This window comes from Phyllopteryx taeniolatus, chromosome 22 (assembly GCF_024500385.1).
Source record: "Phyllopteryx taeniolatus isolate TA_2022b chromosome 22, UOR_Ptae_1.2, whole genome shotgun sequence".
NCBI lineage: Eukaryota > Metazoa > Chordata > Actinopteri > Syngnathiformes > Syngnathidae > Phyllopteryx > Phyllopteryx taeniolatus.
In genome coordinates this window covers 4,381,602-4,401,335 of record NC_084523.1, presented here as the reverse complement: position 1 = coordinate 4,401,335, position 19,734 = coordinate 4,381,602, and the positions used below count along the sequence as shown (strand labels likewise).

Genomic DNA, 19,734 nt, shown 5'->3' with positions numbered 1-19,734 from the left:
ATTCGTCGATGATAGCATTTAATTCATGTTTCCCGGTCAGCGAAAAATAGTTTGTATTTTATTTTATTGCAGCTTCCTTCGTTTAAAGCGGGGGATGGGTGTTAGCCTTTGATTCATGCAGTTTGACTGCTCATTTACTATGTTAAAGTGTTTATAGTGGATTGTGTTTACATACATGTTTTGCCAAAAGGGATTTTTTGGGGTTTTGCAAGAGGAAAAAACCTATTTTAAAATCATGTGTAAAAAAATTATCTATTATTATTTCTGTGGAAGTTGATGCTCAGGGGGAGAAAAACACCCACCTATGTGGAGTTTCTGCAAAGTCTGCGGGTGCTCCACAGCCTCCCTGGCTTTGTTGTCCAAATTCAGACATCTCCGCATGATAAGGAGAGCCAAACACAGCTGCAGGGCAAACGTCGACACGCCCAGCACGATGATGACGTTATTATCTGTCGATGGGGGGGGGGGGGGGAGAGAAATATTGGCCTTGCTGTTAGAAGAACATGGTGGAGCAATTCATGTAATATAGAAGTGTTGCAGTGAAAGCATCATATTAATATACGTTTTAAATATAGAAAAGAACAATTGGTATGTGAAAGGTGTATGTATAAAATGTATCTATGTGATATAGGTGTATAAGTATTTTGGGAGTATATACAGTAGATATAAAAAGTCTACACACCCCTTGTTCAAATGGCAGCTTTTTGTTAGACTTGATACCTTGGTTTCATCGGACCATAACGCATTTTCCTATATGCGTTTAGGAGATTTCAGGTGTCTTTTTGCAAGGTTGAACTTTTTTTTTTTTTTTTAATTCAACCGTTAACTCAATCAGTGTCCTGTGGGTATATTGTAGCTACAACTTAAAGCAGTGCAAACTTAGTTGCTTTAGCGTTCATAATTGGTCAAATATACTCAAAGCTACATGCTGCACTTATAATGGGTCAAAAGTGTATACTAGTATCAAAACGTGCTAAATGTGCAATGTCGCGACTGACCGTATGACGATTCCGGCGGCATCGACTCCCAGCGGGAAACGACGAGGCTGGAGAAGCCCCCAGTGGAGTTCTGGTTCTGGATGAGTTCCATTTGTCGGGCTTGTCACAAAGCAGCGGCGAGAGTGGCTCATGGAACACGAAGGTAACATTCGAGCAATCAAAACAATGATAGCGTTTGATCATTCGGTTCAATTCAAACTTTTATTTCATTCTGGAGAGAGCACCGATGATATTAAAAGGTATAAAACCAATAACTTACACATAAATGACATTGGTCATTGAACTCATGACCAATTTCAAACTTAGAATATCCCAGTAATCGCCATTTTGAATGGTTAACATGAAGATTAACGGAGGATGTTTTAAGATTACATTTTTATCTTTGACATGTCTATTGCTAATTGTTCATCACATCAAATCATAACGTAGCCCCTGTGAAAAGGCTGGAGGGGGATTTAGTTTGAGTGAATTATTTTGCTCACTTCTACCTAACTAAACTTACTTTTTGTCCTCCTGTCTGCTCTTCTCAGTCATCATAAAACTCATTGTATACAATCAAGCCCTTCTGATCGAGTTCATTTAGTTGTCTTTGCGGTTGACACATTAAAAATGAGACAGAACTCTCATGAACCTTTAATAGGGATTTCAAAAGAACATGATTATATTCCATGACGCTGACTTGCAGCTATTTGAACGCGAACGCTCAAGACAATGGGTCAAACTTCAACGCACTTTGGCCCTTACCGAGTTAGATAATATAGTACCGGAATACACAGAAAACCCCAGATAAACATTGACGGGTATATGATTGAGTTAACGACAATATTTTGACTTCAATGTAACGAGACAATGTGGGATTATTTTAACAGCTGTACACACATCCTCACATTCCTGTTTCTCTCCATGCATTATTGATTGCAAAACTTTGAAACTTTACTAACCTTGCAAAGGATGGAGGTTGCTGTAGTTTTTCCCCCCTTCCTGTCCAAGTGTGTGTAGTTTGCAGTTTAACCCCAGCAGAGAATCCACTCAAACACCCTCATTAAAGTTGTTTTCCTGCTCAGTCCACATGAGGTCCCTCTTTTCTTTTCTTTTTTTTTTTAGTGGAGACAGCTGTGGCCTCGCATTCATCGCATGCACTCAGTCGTGAACCTGAGCCGCATTAAAAAAAAAACAACAACAACTACACAAAATAGCTCATCTCGGAGGAAGGTAGATTTAGTGTCAATGAGTAAACTATGCAGAGGACCTTGTTCAGTTCCCCTCAGGGTTGGGCGTATGCGGTGAGCAACAGTGAGCTTCATGATGCATTGTAAACACCAGAGCGCAAACCTTGCTGTCACTTTGCCCCCATTCAAACTTTCAACACACTGGTGGATTATTTGGGCTTCATACCCGTCTCGCTGTCACTCAAGGACGGGCTGTTCATAACATTTCTTTGGCAGAGTCACTTTGACGTCATGGTGCCGTAGCTCGCTTCTGACAAACTCATTCTATAAATACTCATTTATTTTCTTGTGAAAATAATTGGCTGATTGACAAGCCGATCAAGCGCCACAAATTTTAATGTACCGTAATCAAGTTGTTGTTTTTTTCATTTTTGCTTCCGGAAGTGAGTTATATTCACCATGGATAATGTAGAGAAAATAGTTCTAAATAGTTTCTTTGCAAATTTGCAAATAAGATATACAGCACAATTTATTATTTGTAGTAGTAGTAATCGTAGGAGTTGACATGGGTGTCATATCAATGTGGAATGTGGATGTTGTAATCCCCCACACCCCCCACACACACACACCTTTTGGACACCCTCACTTTTCACGCTGCCTTATTTTTAAACTAGCGCAGCGGGCCGTGCCAAATGTTCCTTTTAGTATATGCTGTGGGCCCCTAAACAAATGACGTTGGGCCCCAAATGGCCCACGGGCTGCACTTTGTACACCTCTTCACAACATTCACAATTCTGTTTATAAAACATGTATTTTAGCATTTCCATTACTTGTCTTCATTGAGCGTGTTCATCGCCATTATGAGGAGGTTATTTCCAATAAATTCATCTTTATTTTCTTCCTCAGTGATTGGCAACGCATGTACTATATATATATTAAGAAATATGATTTGACACTAAAGTCAAATAAAAAAAAAACTATTATACTATATTTGTACACTCCTTTTTTCACTGTATACAATATATTGTGTTTTAGTTACTGCACGGGCCTGCGTGCAAACCAATTACTCGAGCTTAACGCATACGAAGGCTTTTCGAAGCGGTTGGGTCACAGTAAGTAAATACGCTGCATATGTAAAAGTGTCACTCTGACCACAGAACGTACCCTTGTCCGTCAAAACAATCGTGTTTGTGTTGACATCCCTAACGCCGGACACACTGTCGCTGAACACAGGAGAAATGGTTATACGTCGGGACGGCAGTCGTGTCCTCTAGCAAGGATTACTCCTACACACGGTGCGGCGGCCTTCGTGCAAATTCCATTTTGATTATTAAAAGCAGAGGACAGAGGAGGCAAACTGTTTTGTTTCCCGTTAAGGCGACCCCTTCGACCACTAAGAGGATTATCCCTGACACACGCGCAGGACTTACATAAGGCTGTCAGGGGAGGATAATATCTGACATTTCTGCAATATCCTACATTTTGGCAGATTGACAAGTGAGTCGATGCGAGGTGCGGGCAAAAGGCAACGGAGCCTCGACTTGCCACCACGGCGCTGGAAATTGACCACGTCCTTACTTTCTCTTGTGTGAGCAATGTGATCTGTTCAACTCAAAATCCTAACAATTATGTGAGAGTCGAATTTGCATTCTTGGCGGCAGCCCCCTTCCATTAAAACATAATTAACACCCTTCAGTTCAACATCTCAAGGGCACTGGAATAATTAATGCAGTTTGACACGAGATGACATTTTCCTGTTTATCCTACAGCCCTGGCTCATAAACGTTTTGCGCCAAGTACCGCCTAAAACAATACTTAGCTCTCAAAGTAGTAGTGTTCATCAAAAAAATGGAGAACAGCTTTTATTCAGAAAAAATAAACATTTCTTTTCATTGTAAGCCAGTGCAACTGCACTTACAGGAACATTTCAAAAGTGTGTAGTTACATGGTTCAAATGTTTGGCGCATGAATTCAATCAAAAAACATTGACTGAAATAGAGGTTTAAAAACAAACACGTCTTAAACATTGAATACAAATGTATTGAAGTCATATTATTAAAGACAATTGAACTACAACTAATTTGTCTCCATTTTCTTGATATCAGTTGATATTTTCATTCATTCTAATGTTTGATTTTATGCACCTTGAGATATGAGTCTAATTTGTCCCGTGACCATGCTCGTAACTCTAAACACTCATAACTCAAATCATCTGTCCCATTGAAATGAATAGAAATGCCATTCATCTGTTTCAGCCTGCCCCAAAATACATTTTTCCAATCTGTTTTTAATGACCAAAATAGCACCGTATTGTACTTTTTCAAAACATACCATATGGCATAATTAAATACAATTGAAATAATTAAACTGTTTTTGCCATATTTTTTGCTTTCATGTAATTCAGTCTTTGGTTTTTCTTTTCCTAATGTTTTTATAATTTTTTCTCACCACCCCCAAATTTTTAATGTATTTTTGAAATGTTTCTTTTTGATTTGCTTTTGGGGTGAGGCAACCCTGAAAATGCATATTGGTGGGTTATCCCCCCCTTACTCAATATATTTTATTATTATTATTTTTTTTTTTCAAAAGCAGTGATAATGACTGTCAATTATCCTGAAATTTTTGCTATTCAGAGTCCAGCCCGGTCCCTATCCCCCACTAATAGCGGGGGTCCACTGTAGATGGAGACATCTCAGCTCCTCAGTAAGCCGAAGTAATATTATTCATTCTTCGCAGAGGATAAGGAATATATGCCTCTGAGTATTGTTATAGTATCTGTCTACATGTGTTGCTTCACCGCTCGTGTTCAAACATTGGTCGCTAAAGGTTTATAACATTGCTACACAGACGCTAATTGTTAGCCTATCCGAGGCATTTTGCATTGTTTGTTAGCATTAAGCTAAACAGACTTTCCTGAGGTAAAGCTATGTGTAATTCTCTGTTTTGTGTTTAATTTGACAGTGAACCTTAACTGGGAGTGGCAATAAACAGCATGAAGCCTCATTTTTGAAAGAATTCTTCACTATCTGCCAAACTGCTGCTTGTCGTGAAGTGAATTCACTGCCACAATACAGCGCTCGTATTTAAAATTTCTGCTCGCAAGTTAAAAAATCAAATTTTAAACAAAATCAGGTGACCAACTCGTATCTTGAAAAACCTAATTGGGTCACTCGAACGACTCGAGGAATCACTGTTCTCCAGAAACGTGATCGCAAGTGGTGGAGACCAACAAGGTTTGTGAGGAAAGTAATGCGTACACATGCAGCAAAGTATTCAACTCCGATGTGTGCGATCCATCGAATCAAACGCGGGAGGTTTTCTCATATCGCCACGCTGCAGGGCGCGAAGCCAAGCTTTGCATCAAACACACACAGTGAATACCCGTCTGCCATTACTCCGACATTTCTCTGGTCAGTGTCCACAACAACCCCGACCCTAGTTCTCGTATGGATCACGTGCATTCGGGAAACCGGATTTCCTCCTCTTCTAATCTGCGCACATCGGAAATGAGTCACACTCGTGGAAGAAAGCCTCCTATTTTAAATTTAAATGTCAAGCCACCAGCTGCCTGATAACAAGCGCTTGTAACCGGCCTTGATTGGATTGTTTGCACACATGGACAGTACATTATTAGATAGTGAGGCGTTACATCCCGGATCAGGCCTCCAAATGTCAAAAGCAGATAACAAAGAGGAATATATATATATAAATATATATATACACACACACATACTGTGGCGTGCCCTAGTAGGATAATTCCATGTGACAATTGCTTTCAACACAACCTTCGTATTCTGTTTTGAATTTGATACTAAATCTCATACCTGCAAATTCAAGCCTTCCAATCCCACATCAGTACTTTACGGGACAATGAGCCGGTAAATAGTTGGGAATAAAACTGCTGTGTGAGGAGCTATCAACCCAACATAAAAGGTCATGTTATTCAGTTTAAAGGCAAAATAATTACATCTTCGTCCCGACAATAGGAAAGTGACACATCTGGAGGAAATCACGGCTATCTTTGTGCGTCACCTTGGAGGCTAATATCATTTTATAAGGTTCGGTTCATTTCGGTTCTTACGCGCACGCACCGAGGTGCATCAGAGTGCGGAGAAATATGGTCATAACATCTTGAGGAAGCCGCTAGCTTCTGAAGCGTGGCCCTGACTGCGACCCAACAGTTCCGCTCAAAGATTTTGCCATTGTGCCATTTTTAAGGGCACATGGAAACATTTCACAGCATAGCTGTGCCTGGCACATTTCCTCCATCTTCTCTCTTAGCATTTCCATTTTGGAAGAGAAAGCTGTCTACCTGATTACAATGAGTGGCAGCCAAATGATGGATGAATGGTAACTCCACATGAATACATATTTTCCCTTACATTACAGTATTATTGACTGTACATACGGCTCTAGAAATAAATAAGACACCAGACAACACTGGACCTTTTTGGGTATTTTTAACTATTTCTTTTTTTTTGGCATTTTAAGCAAATCAATTCCCAAAATGACAAAGCGCATACTGTATTTGGAATTTGGGCATTTATAGAATAAAAGAAGAATGTCCATTTTACTCAAACATAGACACTTTACATAGAAAGTCTACACACCCATGCTCAAATGTTAGGGTTTTGTGATATTAAAAAAATTACATCATTTAGATCATTTCATTCTACGAGGTAGCAAAAAAAAATAAAATAAAAATAAAGTCAAGAAAGCCTACTAGAACATCATTTGGTATTAGTGCGAGAAACATCTGCTGACACTTACACGTACATGCAAACGCTCATTCAATTTGTCAAACAGTACCAACAAATGTGATGGACGGTATGATAAATAGCCCTTATAAGTCAAGTATCCCTGATGATAACAGTGGACAATTGGACTAATGCACACTGTAAGCGTGGAATTCATCCATCCATCCATTTTTTGAGCCGCTTATCCTCACAAGGGTCGCGGGAGGGCTGGAGCCTATCCCAGCAATTACAACTAAATTATGAATCCCCAGTGGAGCAATTAAAAACTCATCGTACGGTTGCAGATCATGCCACGCACATAGAGTATTTACAATTAGTCAATATGTGCAAAATCTATATTAAGACACTGTTAATTAACACGAGGTAAGGTCAGGCTGGACCAAAATAGTAATGCATAAAACACTTTCCAAACTGGGTTTAATTTGCAGTGTATAATCAACTATGTTCATGATGTATTATTGATTTGAAAAAAAATGTAATAAAGAAATGTAATCGTCTTTTGCACAATTAAGCAGAAGCGGGACACTTCCATTCGCCAAGGCGGAGGTTTTGCTGTAAACAGCACCAGTGGCACAATAAATTGCTGGAATACGTTCATTATTCTGACGGTATCCTGCGCTGTTTCCAAAGAAAATAAGAAGTTAATGGATCGAAGCAATGAGAAAAAAAAAAAAGGATTAAAAAAATGATTAGTGTCCTTGATGCAGACACATTGTGCTGTGCAATCGAAATGCAAAGCTCATTCGTAAACATGAAACACTGCTTACATTTTGCCTAGAACAGCACACTGGACATTTGGTACCCCGCGCGATCTAATGACAGTTGCACGAAATAGTCGGCCTTCCCAAACATAATAATTCGCAGCTACTATTGCGTGGGTGATGCTTCTCGAGTGTCCCCAAAGTCATCCGGGATAGGTTCCATGGATGGATGGATCAAAAAAAACTCAATCTATCCTTTTGAAACACATTCTCATGCTAGTGAATGGAGAAGTGTCTCCAAAGTTGACATGTAGGGTATTTTGTAAAAACGCCTTTAACCACTGACTGAGACAAATGCAGTGTAAATTACCACAAACATTTCATATTTTCATAATGTAGGATAGTTCAAGAGCCAACAAAATTAAGTACGGTATTCTAAAATCCAACGGATGTCCAATTTTGACAATCGGCCCCCTGCTTTTAAGTAACCTACTTGCACGCGCGTGATCACACACACACACACACACACACACGCACGCACACGCACACAGTATACGTGAGTTTGCTTCCCCACTGCGGCATCTTGATTACATAAACGCAGCATGGACTTGTTTGGTCTCAATCCAGTCCTGGAACATGAAAAGACATGACTGCTTGTCCTTCATCTTCTTTCATAACTGATAGCTATCGCCCTGAAGAGTCTCTGCTTGGCCTCGGTAACAGCTGTTACAAAAATGAAATTCATTTCTCGGCAAGGAACATGTCAAATGTTAATCTCGGGAAGCCCATTTCATATAAGGTGGATCAGGAGTTGCGAGGGCTCCTCATTGATTCGCTTCTTCACCTAATGAGATTGCACTGGCAATTTCACAGACAATGTGCTTGTGTTTATCTTGCAAATCCGACTGAATGCTGCTCGCAATAAATCGCCCCCTCTTCTTGGGTTGCTTTCCCCACATTTTTACCAAGTGCGGTGTCAGCTCAAATCTTCCCTTTTGTGCGAGTGTAACTCGGTTCACAATGTTTCCAACTGTGCCACGCGACATTCTCATATTGCGTTATAGCGAAAGCCTTCCAATTACGAGACGACAGTCACTCAGGAGCTGCACGTGCGATGTGCATCGGCGTTTCTGAGGTAGCGACGGAAGGAAGGAAGCTCGGGAACTAACCGTCTTCCTCACTGCTGTGGAAGAGACACAATGTGCAAGGTTGTTTGCACAAAGCCGGTATCTGTACATTTTTTGGGTGTTAGAGGGATTGCTGGTATTTGTAGAACACTGATTAAAATGATACTTTGGACCAACTTCATGCTCTAATTTGTTTCAGCTACATGTATTAGTTTGTCTCAAATAATCGTCATGATTTAGTGCAAAGCTTTATTTTTGATTTGATACCAATCAAAAGTACCACTTTTGCCTTGGTCGAAAATGTACATCAACACAAAGTATTCCTTCTTTTTCACATCTACACTGAACAAAAACATAAATGCAACATTTTTTCTCCCATTTTTCACCAGCCGAACCGAAAGATTGAAGACTTCTATGTGCACGAAAGGCCTATTTCTTTCATTCCCTGTTCACAAAATCAGTCTAAATCTGCGTTAGTGAGCGCTTCTCCTTTGCCCAAATAATCCATCCACCCCACAGGGGCGGCATATCAAGATGCTGATTCGATAGCGTGATTATTGCACAGGTGGGTTTAGGCTGCCCACGATAAAAGGCCATTCTAAAGCAGGCATAGATTTCACACCGAGTAAGTACATTTGAGAGGAAATTGAGACGAGCTCATCATTATTTCAGTATCCAGTATAAATATACACATTTTTGGTTTGGTGTCATGCAATGAGATTTTCTTTTTTTTTCTTTTTTCTTGGCTCAATAAAGGTTGAGAAACACTGGTTTGCGGCATTGCATTTCAACTATGTCGTCTTATCGGTGTTTACTTTCTGATATAATTTCGAACTAAATTCCCACGACAAATCACAGGAAGCACGTATCGTGTTATAAATGTGCAAACAGTGTTCATGCTTCAAATTCCACAGAGGTTTTCACATGCATGCTCCAAAGAGCAGAACATACACCGTTACGCTGCCAACAGCGGTTCCTATCGCACGGTATTAATTTTCGATGCATGTTTGCCAGACTTTCATTTATTTGTCCGAGACGTAGCCTGTCTCCGGTTTGTAAGGATCAGGGAGAAGCGGGAAAAAAAATAACAAAATCATTCCATGCAGGTTTGAAGAGTGAAGAATATTCTGGGGGAACAGTCAGAACAAGGCGAATGAACCATAGAAGCTCAGAAGGCACGTTAATTAAACAGTGGGAAGCATTTGCCAAATGGTGTCGTTATACTGAACGGGTTCACATTCACGTTGCTATTTTAGCAATACGACCCACACGTCGGAATTATGGCCTGTCAGGAAATTATTACGTTTTAGACTCGGCGCTGAGAACTTTAATGCTTCCTAGTGGATATTGATCAAAGTAGTAGTCATTAAAGCTGAGCGGTGTGGTCATGTGCTTTCGCGTTATGACCCCGCTAAAATGTTTTTGTGTCATAGAATATTTTTGGTTTTAGCACCTGTCGTAATTCTAAAAATGATGCTCATATTCACATATTATAATATTGCAAGTCAGCAGTGGAGTACATGTACATGCACATACAACAGAAAAATCCTTAAATGTGCAGCACACACACACACAATAACAGCTACAGGTACAGTGGTGCCTTGATTTAGGAGTTGAATCTGTTCCGTGACCACGCTCATAACTCAAAACAGTCATATCTCAAATCAGCTTTCCCCACTCTAAAGAACGGAAATGTCATTTATGCGTTCCTGCCCTTGTGCGGCTTCTGGTGTGCGTGTGCCTTGGTATAATACCGACGCAGAAGAATTTCACAACTAACTCAGTAAGATGCAAAAATAACAACGTGAGTCATTTTGCACAAATGATAAAGATTATATGCCTGTGAGTATGGTTATGTCTGCACCGTTTGTATTGAAATATCCGTGCTCAAAGGTTTACAGCATTGCGACTATCGACGCCATTCATTAAACCATGTTTTGAATTAGCTGTTAGCATTAACACAACACTGTACTGCAATATCATCCTGACATTAAAAAGATGTTATTTTTGCAGTACCGTTCCAGCTACTAATATTAATCGATGCGTTTATGAGTTCAAATTCAACTCGGAGGCTTGAATTAGCCGCACACTGAAGACGCATCGTACATAATAGTGAGAGTCTTCTGGCTTCTAGTCATTAAAAGTCACCGCGTTAAGCTGTGAAAAACACCTCGTCCTTGGGAGTGGTATTTCCAGATTGTTCCCAATGGGAACCATCGGCGACACGTCTCTATTCAACAACAGCCAATTTCCCCGTCACTTCTGAAAGCACCGCACTTTTGGAAAAGGCGCCTTCTGTCCTCTCTGCCTCTGAAATATGATTGTACAATCATGTGAAGTGTTTAAAAAAAAAAAAAAAAAAAAAAGTAGGCTTTCAGGTTTCACTTTTTCACGAGCAAATGAAAAGGCCTTAAGAGGATTTTGGGGAAATTGTGATTTGCTGACTCACTAAGAGGTTATTTGGCATGCTTTAAATCCTTCTGATGTAACACTACTTTTCATTTTATCACCCAAACTGACTTCATTTCCACATTGCACCTAAAATTGACTTCTTATGTACAAAACAACACAGAACCATCTAAAAGTCAACCTTTTATTTACAAAATGTGCAACACGCACTCATGACAATACACTTGACGATGTTTATGTGGATTCTAATGAAACATCAAAACTCAAATGTGTAATATTGTGTGGACAGTACACGTGGAGAAGCAAAACAAGCTTTTTGGCACCTTGGAACGACATCACACATCTAAAAATATCAGACAAAGGGAGAATGTGGGTCACACTTTTCCTCACTGGGAGACAACAATATGGCCTGAATGACCGCTGCCTTTCTAAGGGTCAGTCCTTCCGAAAGTTACTTTGCTTGGGAACCTCTCGCTCCATGAATCGGGCTATACATAAGAAACGCTTTTTATTCTAAAGAAAGAGCGACTGGAAATGTGCATCGGTCATTCGCCTGCCACTGTTCAACTTCATCGCGAATACTAAAAAGCTAATGTTGCACATCATATGCGTATCAGTTCCCTTTACAGCATCTCACCATTTGTTTCGGTGACATTTGGAGCTGTAGAGTGGATATAAAAAGTTTACACACCCAAGTTTGAACTGTTTTTTGTGGGATTAAAAAAAAAATAAGAGGAATCGTTTAACAAAAAAAAAACCTGTGCCAAACCTGCAAAAGTTTTCTGCAAACGCAACACTGGTCCTCACCAAAAGGTCACGATATAGTTAGCGACGCGTGGTAGTGGCTGCATCACGCTTTGGGGACGTTTTTCTTCAGCCGAACCTGACGCCTTATTCAAGGTGGAGGGAATTATGAACCGTGACAAATACCACAGTCAGCGTTAACGCAGAACCTTCAAGCGTCTGCTCGAAAGCATAAAATGTCAGGAAAAGCCGCCAAACACCTGAACTTTATTTGTGGTTAATCAGAGGCACTTTAAATGGCGGCGGGTGTGAGATGACCCCCATTTAACACGAACGTGATTGTTGACTCTAAACACAGCCACGTATTGGTTACAAGAGGGTGTGCACACTAATACAACCACATTATTTCAGTTGTTTCTTTATACTTCCCCTCTCAAACATTCCATTATTTGATTTGCACGGTTTATAGGCCAGGTTAATGGTGGAAAAAGGTTTCAAAGTCATTTATCTTGCTGTCATTCTTTGATATCGCAAAAATCAGTGGTGTGTCGACTTTTTACAGCCACTGTATCTAGATGCGGGTTACAGTCTGGTGAGATCCAATCATGTATGTAGTACTATACAGAGTCAGAGATTTTAAGAGAACACTTTTAACAATAATGCACATAGTTGAAATGGTGATGTTAGCAAGCCATTGCTGAGTTACGCAGAGACCATTCTTTTTTTTAACATGGACGTCCCATAAGATTAAAGTCATGTCCGCGAGGGGATTCCAACGAGCCGTTAAAGCACGTGAAAATGTGCACTCTGACATCATTTAGCCTGCCACTTTCTGCATCGGGTGGATGCTAAGACATCTCACGAAACAAACTATTGTACATATAAACATGTGCATGATATAACGCCGTCACAATGCATCGCTTCATTTTATTCTTGCTGGCAAGTGCTACATTGCTCCAACTTATCGAAAGAGTCATATACGTGTTACAGTAGCGACGGTGGTCAAACGTAGAATTGCTCCTTTCTCCGTGTACAATCACTTGAAGACACAGCAGACACAGTTTGAGCTATAATCAAACAAGGTGGGGTTGGTTTCTATGGTGGCGTTTGCACAGCACATGACACGTCTTTTAATGAGCAATAGTTCAGTCAGACTTGACAATAAGCTTCACCGCTGCGGTGCCTGATCGACTCGAGCGCGATTGTCGCGCCGCCCGCATTGAAATCGTCTTTGCCATCTCCGCTGTCACCGTATGGAGCCTTCGTATAAATATATACAGGCGGGATAATAGTCAAATTCAGATACACTACTCACAAAAAAGCATCCTGCCATTTCACCCGGAAGCTGAAAATCCCCAACTATGTAATGTACTGCGTATTTTCAGCTTGTATGTAAAACTCTATTTTTCGTTATACCACGAGGGTTGTGTCTGTGAGGGTCTGCCCCACTGTCCTGCTTCCGTTTTTAAGAATTCCCTCAGTGCCGACGTGACTCGTGTTGATCGCTGGTGACTTTGCACCAGCGGTATCAAAGTCCTCCATTTGGGGCTCCAAGAAGGCGACCCTTTTCCCATTGGACCTGCGCTGTCCCGACTCAACTTCCCTGGGGTCCGAACAGAGGACGATAGCTCGTCCTCCGCACCCTCCCCCGGCGCCGCCCCTGTTTTCCCTGCACCGACACGGCGTCAGGTAGAGGTAGAGGAGCACCAGTACGATGCTGACCACGCAGGAAGCCAGGGTGGTGAAAGCCGTGTTGAAATGCTCGCCTCCGCTGCGGTGGGCCGAGCCGCTGGCGGCGACCGAGCTCGTGTTCCCCACGACCACGTTGACTTCGGGAGACGCGTCGAGGTCATAACGGCGCCCGCGGGCTGCCACGCACACGTACGCTCCGGAATCCTCCATCAGCGCTCCTCTTATCTCCAGGCTGCCGTTAGGGAGGACTGCCAGGTGAGCGCTTGGATCGTGTGCCGGTGAATTGAGCACTGTTGTGGGGGTGACCCAGAATACCGCCGGATCCTTCGTCGGAGGCGAGGCGAAGCCGGGGCACGCCAACCGCAAACGTTTACCCGGATCGACTTGGTAGCTTCCGCCCTCACCGGACACCTCCTCCTTTAGGCTGCAATTCAGCATCAGGCCTACGTCGTCCTTACACGGGTAGCCATCTTGAAAGTCCAACAGGGGGCCGTACTGCTTCCACGTCCAGTACTCGAGCAGAGCCAGAAACGCGCAGTCACAAATGAGAGGGTTACCCTGCAAATAAATTCCACCGTGTTGGCTCAGAGAGAGCAGCGTGCGAACGTGTACACTGGAGAGCCCGTTGGATGACACGTCAAGAAAGGTCAGGTTGAGCGCTCCTTCTCCGTTCAAAAGACTTACGGGGAGCGATGTTAGCCTGTTCCCGGACAGGTAGAGCTTCACCAGGCTGCGGAGACCGCTAAAGGCGTTAGGATTGATCTGGGCAATCTGGTTATCAAACAGTAAAAGCTCTTGCAGCTCCGTGAGGCCGGCGAAGACAGATGAATTGAGCGCTGATAGTTTGTTAGAGGACAGGTCCAGGTGCAGGAGATGAGGTGTCACCGCGAAGGCCCGCGCCTCAATTCGGCCGACGCGATTGCGGCCGAGAAGCAGCGCGGCGAGTCGTTCGAACGGCCGCGCTATCCAATCGGCGGGCAGCGCAGTCAGGGAATTGTGGCTCAGGTCTAAGCGCGCGGCGTAGCCGGGGAGGTCAGAGGGCAGCGCGGACAGATTGCGGCCGCTGCAAGAAATGATATCGCTCGCGCAAATGCAGCCTGGCGGGCACGTGAGCGCCCGGGGAGGGAAGCCAAGACAAAGGGAGAAGAGCAAGGCCGCAGCGGCAGGGTTGACGCTGCTCTGGCTCGAGAGACGGGACGCAATGGGAAACATCCTGCTTTTCCCTCGCCAAGGAGTCTCAGCTTGCCGTCTCACGTGGCTTACACATGTCAGCTTTAAGGGCACGCGGTATCGGAAGGAGAGCTGAGGAGGAATCACACAAAAAACGCCATCCAAAATTAGAAATGTGTTTATTACTCCGCTTGTACTCTTTCATCCTCCTAACGGGCATTTCTGAATAATATAGCTTACACCGAGGGAGTACATGCATCTCTGTGGGAGTTTTGTCATATTTTGTAGGTTTCTACATTATTTTTCACCCTTTTGTTGTGTAACTAAAGCCGGCTTGCTGTTTTGTGCAGCCGCCATTCACGCGTAACAGCTCCGTGACCGCCTTTTAGGTACACTCGGTGAATGAAAGTCAATGTGTTTATTTCTTTCTCTTCAGTATTACGAAAGGGATTACTCGGGAAATTCACATTTGTTCTTGAAGGTATTCGTGACTGCACACGACACAATCGCAGGTGAAAGCATCCATTTGGTTTCGATCATCTTGTTTTGTAATCTGGGTGTCGTCAGGTTGGAACTTGCCACTCGAAAAACTGTAATATTTGAGTGAAGCGTATGCCATGTTCAAGAAAAAAGCTCGTGTTTTTCAACAATATTTGATTCAAATAAAACATTTTGAGCAAAATGATAAGCATTTTCAAGTATCGGTACTCAGTATCGCACTTGTCCACGTTCTGAAAGCAACACCCGAAAGTAAAATTAACATTGTCATCTTTTTAAAGGCATATTTTTCATACATTTTGACAGCCTTTTCATTTTATTGAGCAGGTGCAACAGTTCTCAATAAGATGCAGTGCAATCAACAGTGAATGCCTGTTACAATGTACAATGTTTGTTATTGCGCCGGCTCGGATGTGCTCAAACTCTTGCATCAGACTAACTGCGCACTACTGAAGAGTAAAGTTAATGTCTTTCCCCTCCATTTGAATTCTTTGAAAAGTGCTTTGCAAAACCCGGTCAAATGAAGAGAGTGAGCGTCGGGATGAATTCTCCAACTCTACACCCTATTGCATATCGGCTTATAAGAGAAATAAAGAGCAAAGAATAAAAAGGCTGCGTGCTCACCTTGACGCCTACGCAGCTGCCGCCTGTTCAAACAGTCATCCTCTTGTCCACGTTAGCGTCTGCATCCGCGCTCGCCCTTGCGCGACCCTCCCTTCGTGGATCTCAAAGCGCAATTCGGCTCGGTTTCGAAGCGCGGCGCACCATTTCGTACTAACGTGCGACACTCCCCCCCCCAAAAAAAAGAAGAAGAAGAAGACAACCGGCGATGGCAAGAGGGATGCTGGATATGAGCGGTTCACCTGCAGGTCGAGTTGCGTGACGCCTGTGGGAGGGGACACCCGGACAGGCAGGGGAAGACGGAAGCCAGCGCAACACGACACTGCACGCACGCACGCACGCGACGCGAACTGGAATGGAGGATAAAACTGCAAGCTGCACAACGCAATCGGAGCAGACAGTTTTTCCCAACCGGACATCGTACAATTGTTTATGACAGCAGTTGTCAAACTTTTTACATCAAGTATCATCTAAAAAAAGAAAAGAAAAACAAAATACATTGCAATACAGTAACATAGTAGGCCTTAGTGTTCATCAAAAAATGAGAGAGCTTTTTTTTTTACATTTATTATCATTGTAAGCCACTGTAATGGTATTATGCCCATTTTGAACATTAACAGTAGTGGGGGGGGGGGGGGGGGGGGGGGTAACTTAAATAATGATTCGGCTAAAATGCATTGCATGTAAAAGTCAAATAAAAATAACCCAACCCTAAACAAACAGATCTTAAAGAGTAAATGCAAATTTATTGAACCTAAAAGTTAAGTATAACTGAATTGGACTTAGGCAGTGATTCTTTCAAGTACCACAAGAGGGAGCGCTATCATATTGCTATTGTAGAAACCATCAAATACTACACAAACGCAGCATATCAGCATGCAACTTTGCCACGTACATTATCTAGAGCAGTTCAGAAACAATATTTTTTTTGTCGAACAACGTGACGGAAACGAAACAATTTAATAAAATACATCATACTCCCCAGAAATGCTGATTATGAAATGTATTAACGTGTGAAGATTGTAACAGACGTATTTTGCTGGTCAAACTTGGCCGGAACATGTTTTGCTCTGACCGACCAATCACAGCATGGAAAAGTGCTGGCCGTTTAAGACAAGTTTGAAATCTGATTGGTTAAAGAAACCGTCTCGCTGCTAATATAATTTAAATTACATCGACCAGCATTACTGATTCTCAAGGCTCTGGGCAGATTAGATTAACATGGCAGCACATAGAGGCTGAAATCTAATTGGACAAAAAAAAAACATATATTCTAACATCCACATGCACGTAATTGAAGCAGCGCAGCCAAGAGAAACACCACAAAATGAAGAGAATACACCATTGGGGAATCAAATAATACCATTTCATGGAACAAATATCAGAATTTGAAATCAAACATCAACTGCTTCAATCTTTTTCTTAAGAAAAGCACAACATATAAAGGAAATAAAAGTGAGCGGTTTGAATTATGATGAGAAAGTCAGCCTGGAAAGGCTCAAGCTCACCCATGAAACGAACAAAAACAACTGAGTGGACGGATTTACGTTCAAATTGGTAGGTATGACCGGACAAGCTCTACTAGTACAGTTTCATGGCTTGTAGTGAGAGACAACAAAGGCTATTGTCATTCCAGCGTTGCGGTGATGTATTACATTGGACTGAAGCATTTAACGTCATTTGAACATCAAACACATTCAAAATGTGCATTCGAAGGCATTCTAGAAAGAAGAAGGCAATGACGGCATTCTATTGAAAAAGCGGCAACGTTCTCGGAGAAATCCAAATTATGACGAATGACTTCAAAGTAAGTGCATGGATCGAAAGCCTCGACCCCCCGACATTGACTGACGCCATTGTTACAACGAGTCAAAGCGACGACGCAACCCCGCGGAGACGACCCAGCGATAAGCGGGCCTGCCCGCGCGACTCCCGAGACTTGCAGTCGGAAAGCGCAATATACTCTTAATGGTGTCTTTTCAGGGAGGATTTGCCCCATTAACGATAGCATCATCGCAATTAAACGTGTGCCCTTGAAGATGCCTTTTTCCATTTCCCCCTGTAGTGCCGCCACAGCCTCATTATTTACACTGTAGGCTACACAATGTGGTAGAAGAGTCTATAAGGCCTTTGGCAAAAAAGGCTGCCGAGTGTAACGTCATGGGTTGTTCGGAGAATTGCCGAGAGACAGAACATTTCAAAAGTCAGCTGTCGCGACAGTATAGCGGATATAGAATTGGCTGAAATATTCTTTGTATTATGATGCTGAGATTTGTGAATTCATCTCATGTCGATTCGGGAGCTGCGTAGCCTTTGTTTGTGTCAAATAGCAGATGGGAGTTTTCATAAACCGCATTTGCATTTGTACAATTAATCACAGTTTGAAGCATTGTTAACGGTCTGCTTTTCTCCTCTTTAGTCCATCCCCCCCCCGATTGCCTCTATTGAGTCCTCGACACACAAACAGAAACAGAAAAAAGGAGGGGAAGAAAATCTATTATAATTGCCCTTGCAGAAAGATGAGTCCATTTCATTAGCTGAAAGCGATGTGAGAATGAGGGCCGATGCCTTATTACTAACTTGAGTCTAATCACAATGCACTGGTAATTATGAGCTTTCCACCCAGGACACCGTGACAGACAAATCGGTGTAGGTTTCCATGGCGCCGGCCTTCAAAGGGGAAGGCCACTGGGGATAATGCCAGAGTGTCCATCTTTCCTACCAGAAGCCCACACCCAGCTAACTGATTCTTAGGGAGTGGATGGACAGCTCCTGCTTTGCTCTTTATTTGCACAGTGACAGTGGCAGCAATAATGAACCGCTTGAAATGCTGGCGGCAGCTTTGGGGTTTATAGATTCTGTGAATACACGTCAAAATCAGATGTCTGCCGCTTTCATTGTGTACCCTGTCTTTCCTTACCTGGTGGATAATTGCATAATTTTGGCATGTCAGGTGTGACGTAGTCACTGATCATATGGTTAAGCCGAACGCCTGCAGTGATCTGAGAACTGAAGATGGCACGTACTGCAGGATATGCGTGGCTATCTTTTGCAAGTCGACTTGTTCAGTGGGAGAACTGTTACAAAGCATGGGAAATTGATTGGTTTTCTGCTGCTTCCTTCACAGCAACATTGCAAGTCTTTTGAGATGACAACAAGAATGGAAATGAGTCCCAGTCCCATTAGCGTGCCCTTACCTCACTATTTATTCACTAGGGCAGATAGAAAAATAAAATATAAATACCGGTAATACAACTATTTATCGTTGAACTCCGATCAAATCGAGTGAGAAACTGCAATATCAAAACTGTGCCACTATTAGGGGTAAGCAGCTGAGTTTCGATTATGTTACCGATGATCCCATCCATTAGTTGGATTAAAATTCATTTTGCATTTCACAACAAATGTGCACGTGAAGTGCAGGTATTATTGTTGTCCATTCCACACCATCATATCTGTGACTTTTTATGAAGTCATTCGATGTGGATTGCAGAGTCACAAGAGTGGCTGCAATGGGACGGAAATGCATCCCGCGTTATGCGAGTTTCCTAACATCGCCTATTTGTCATGAACTATTTTAAATGTGGCTTCTGAAAAACATCCTTTCAACTCCTTCACGATCAATGGACACGTAGACACATTCAGGATATTTTAGTCCGAATCTCCTTGCAAATCACAATCACATAATCCCATACTAATGGAGAAAGACAGTTGTGCAGAGTAACATGCAAGATTTTAGAACAGTTCCACGTCTTTCTGGATGCCCTTTAACCTATAAAAATCACGCTTTCTTCATATTCTCCCTTTGAAAGTGACAGTTGACCAACGGCGAGACGTATTTGCAAATT

At 42.3% G+C, this 19,734-nt stretch overlaps 1 protein-coding gene across 4 annotated transcripts in view; it reads right to left on the bottom strand.

Moving 5' to 3' along the window:
• Positions 1-11,331: 11,331 nt before the first annotated feature.
• The window catches only part of LOC133471818 (amphoterin-induced protein 2-like), a 66,813-nt gene continuing 58,410 nt past the window's right edge, over positions 11,332-19,734 (bottom strand). For 3 of the 4 annotated variants that reach the window (XM_061761814.1, XM_061761812.1, XM_061761813.1), the window contains one exon: positions 11,332-14,899. In XM_061761814.1, the coding sequence (XP_061617798.1) occupies positions 13,316-14,899 (1,584 nt within the window). In that variant the 3' untranslated portion in view covers positions 11,332-13,315. Of the gene's footprint in view, positions 14,900-15,889; positions 16,300-19,734 lie in introns of those variants that run through there. The other variant, XM_061761815.1, reaches the window with a different exon arrangement.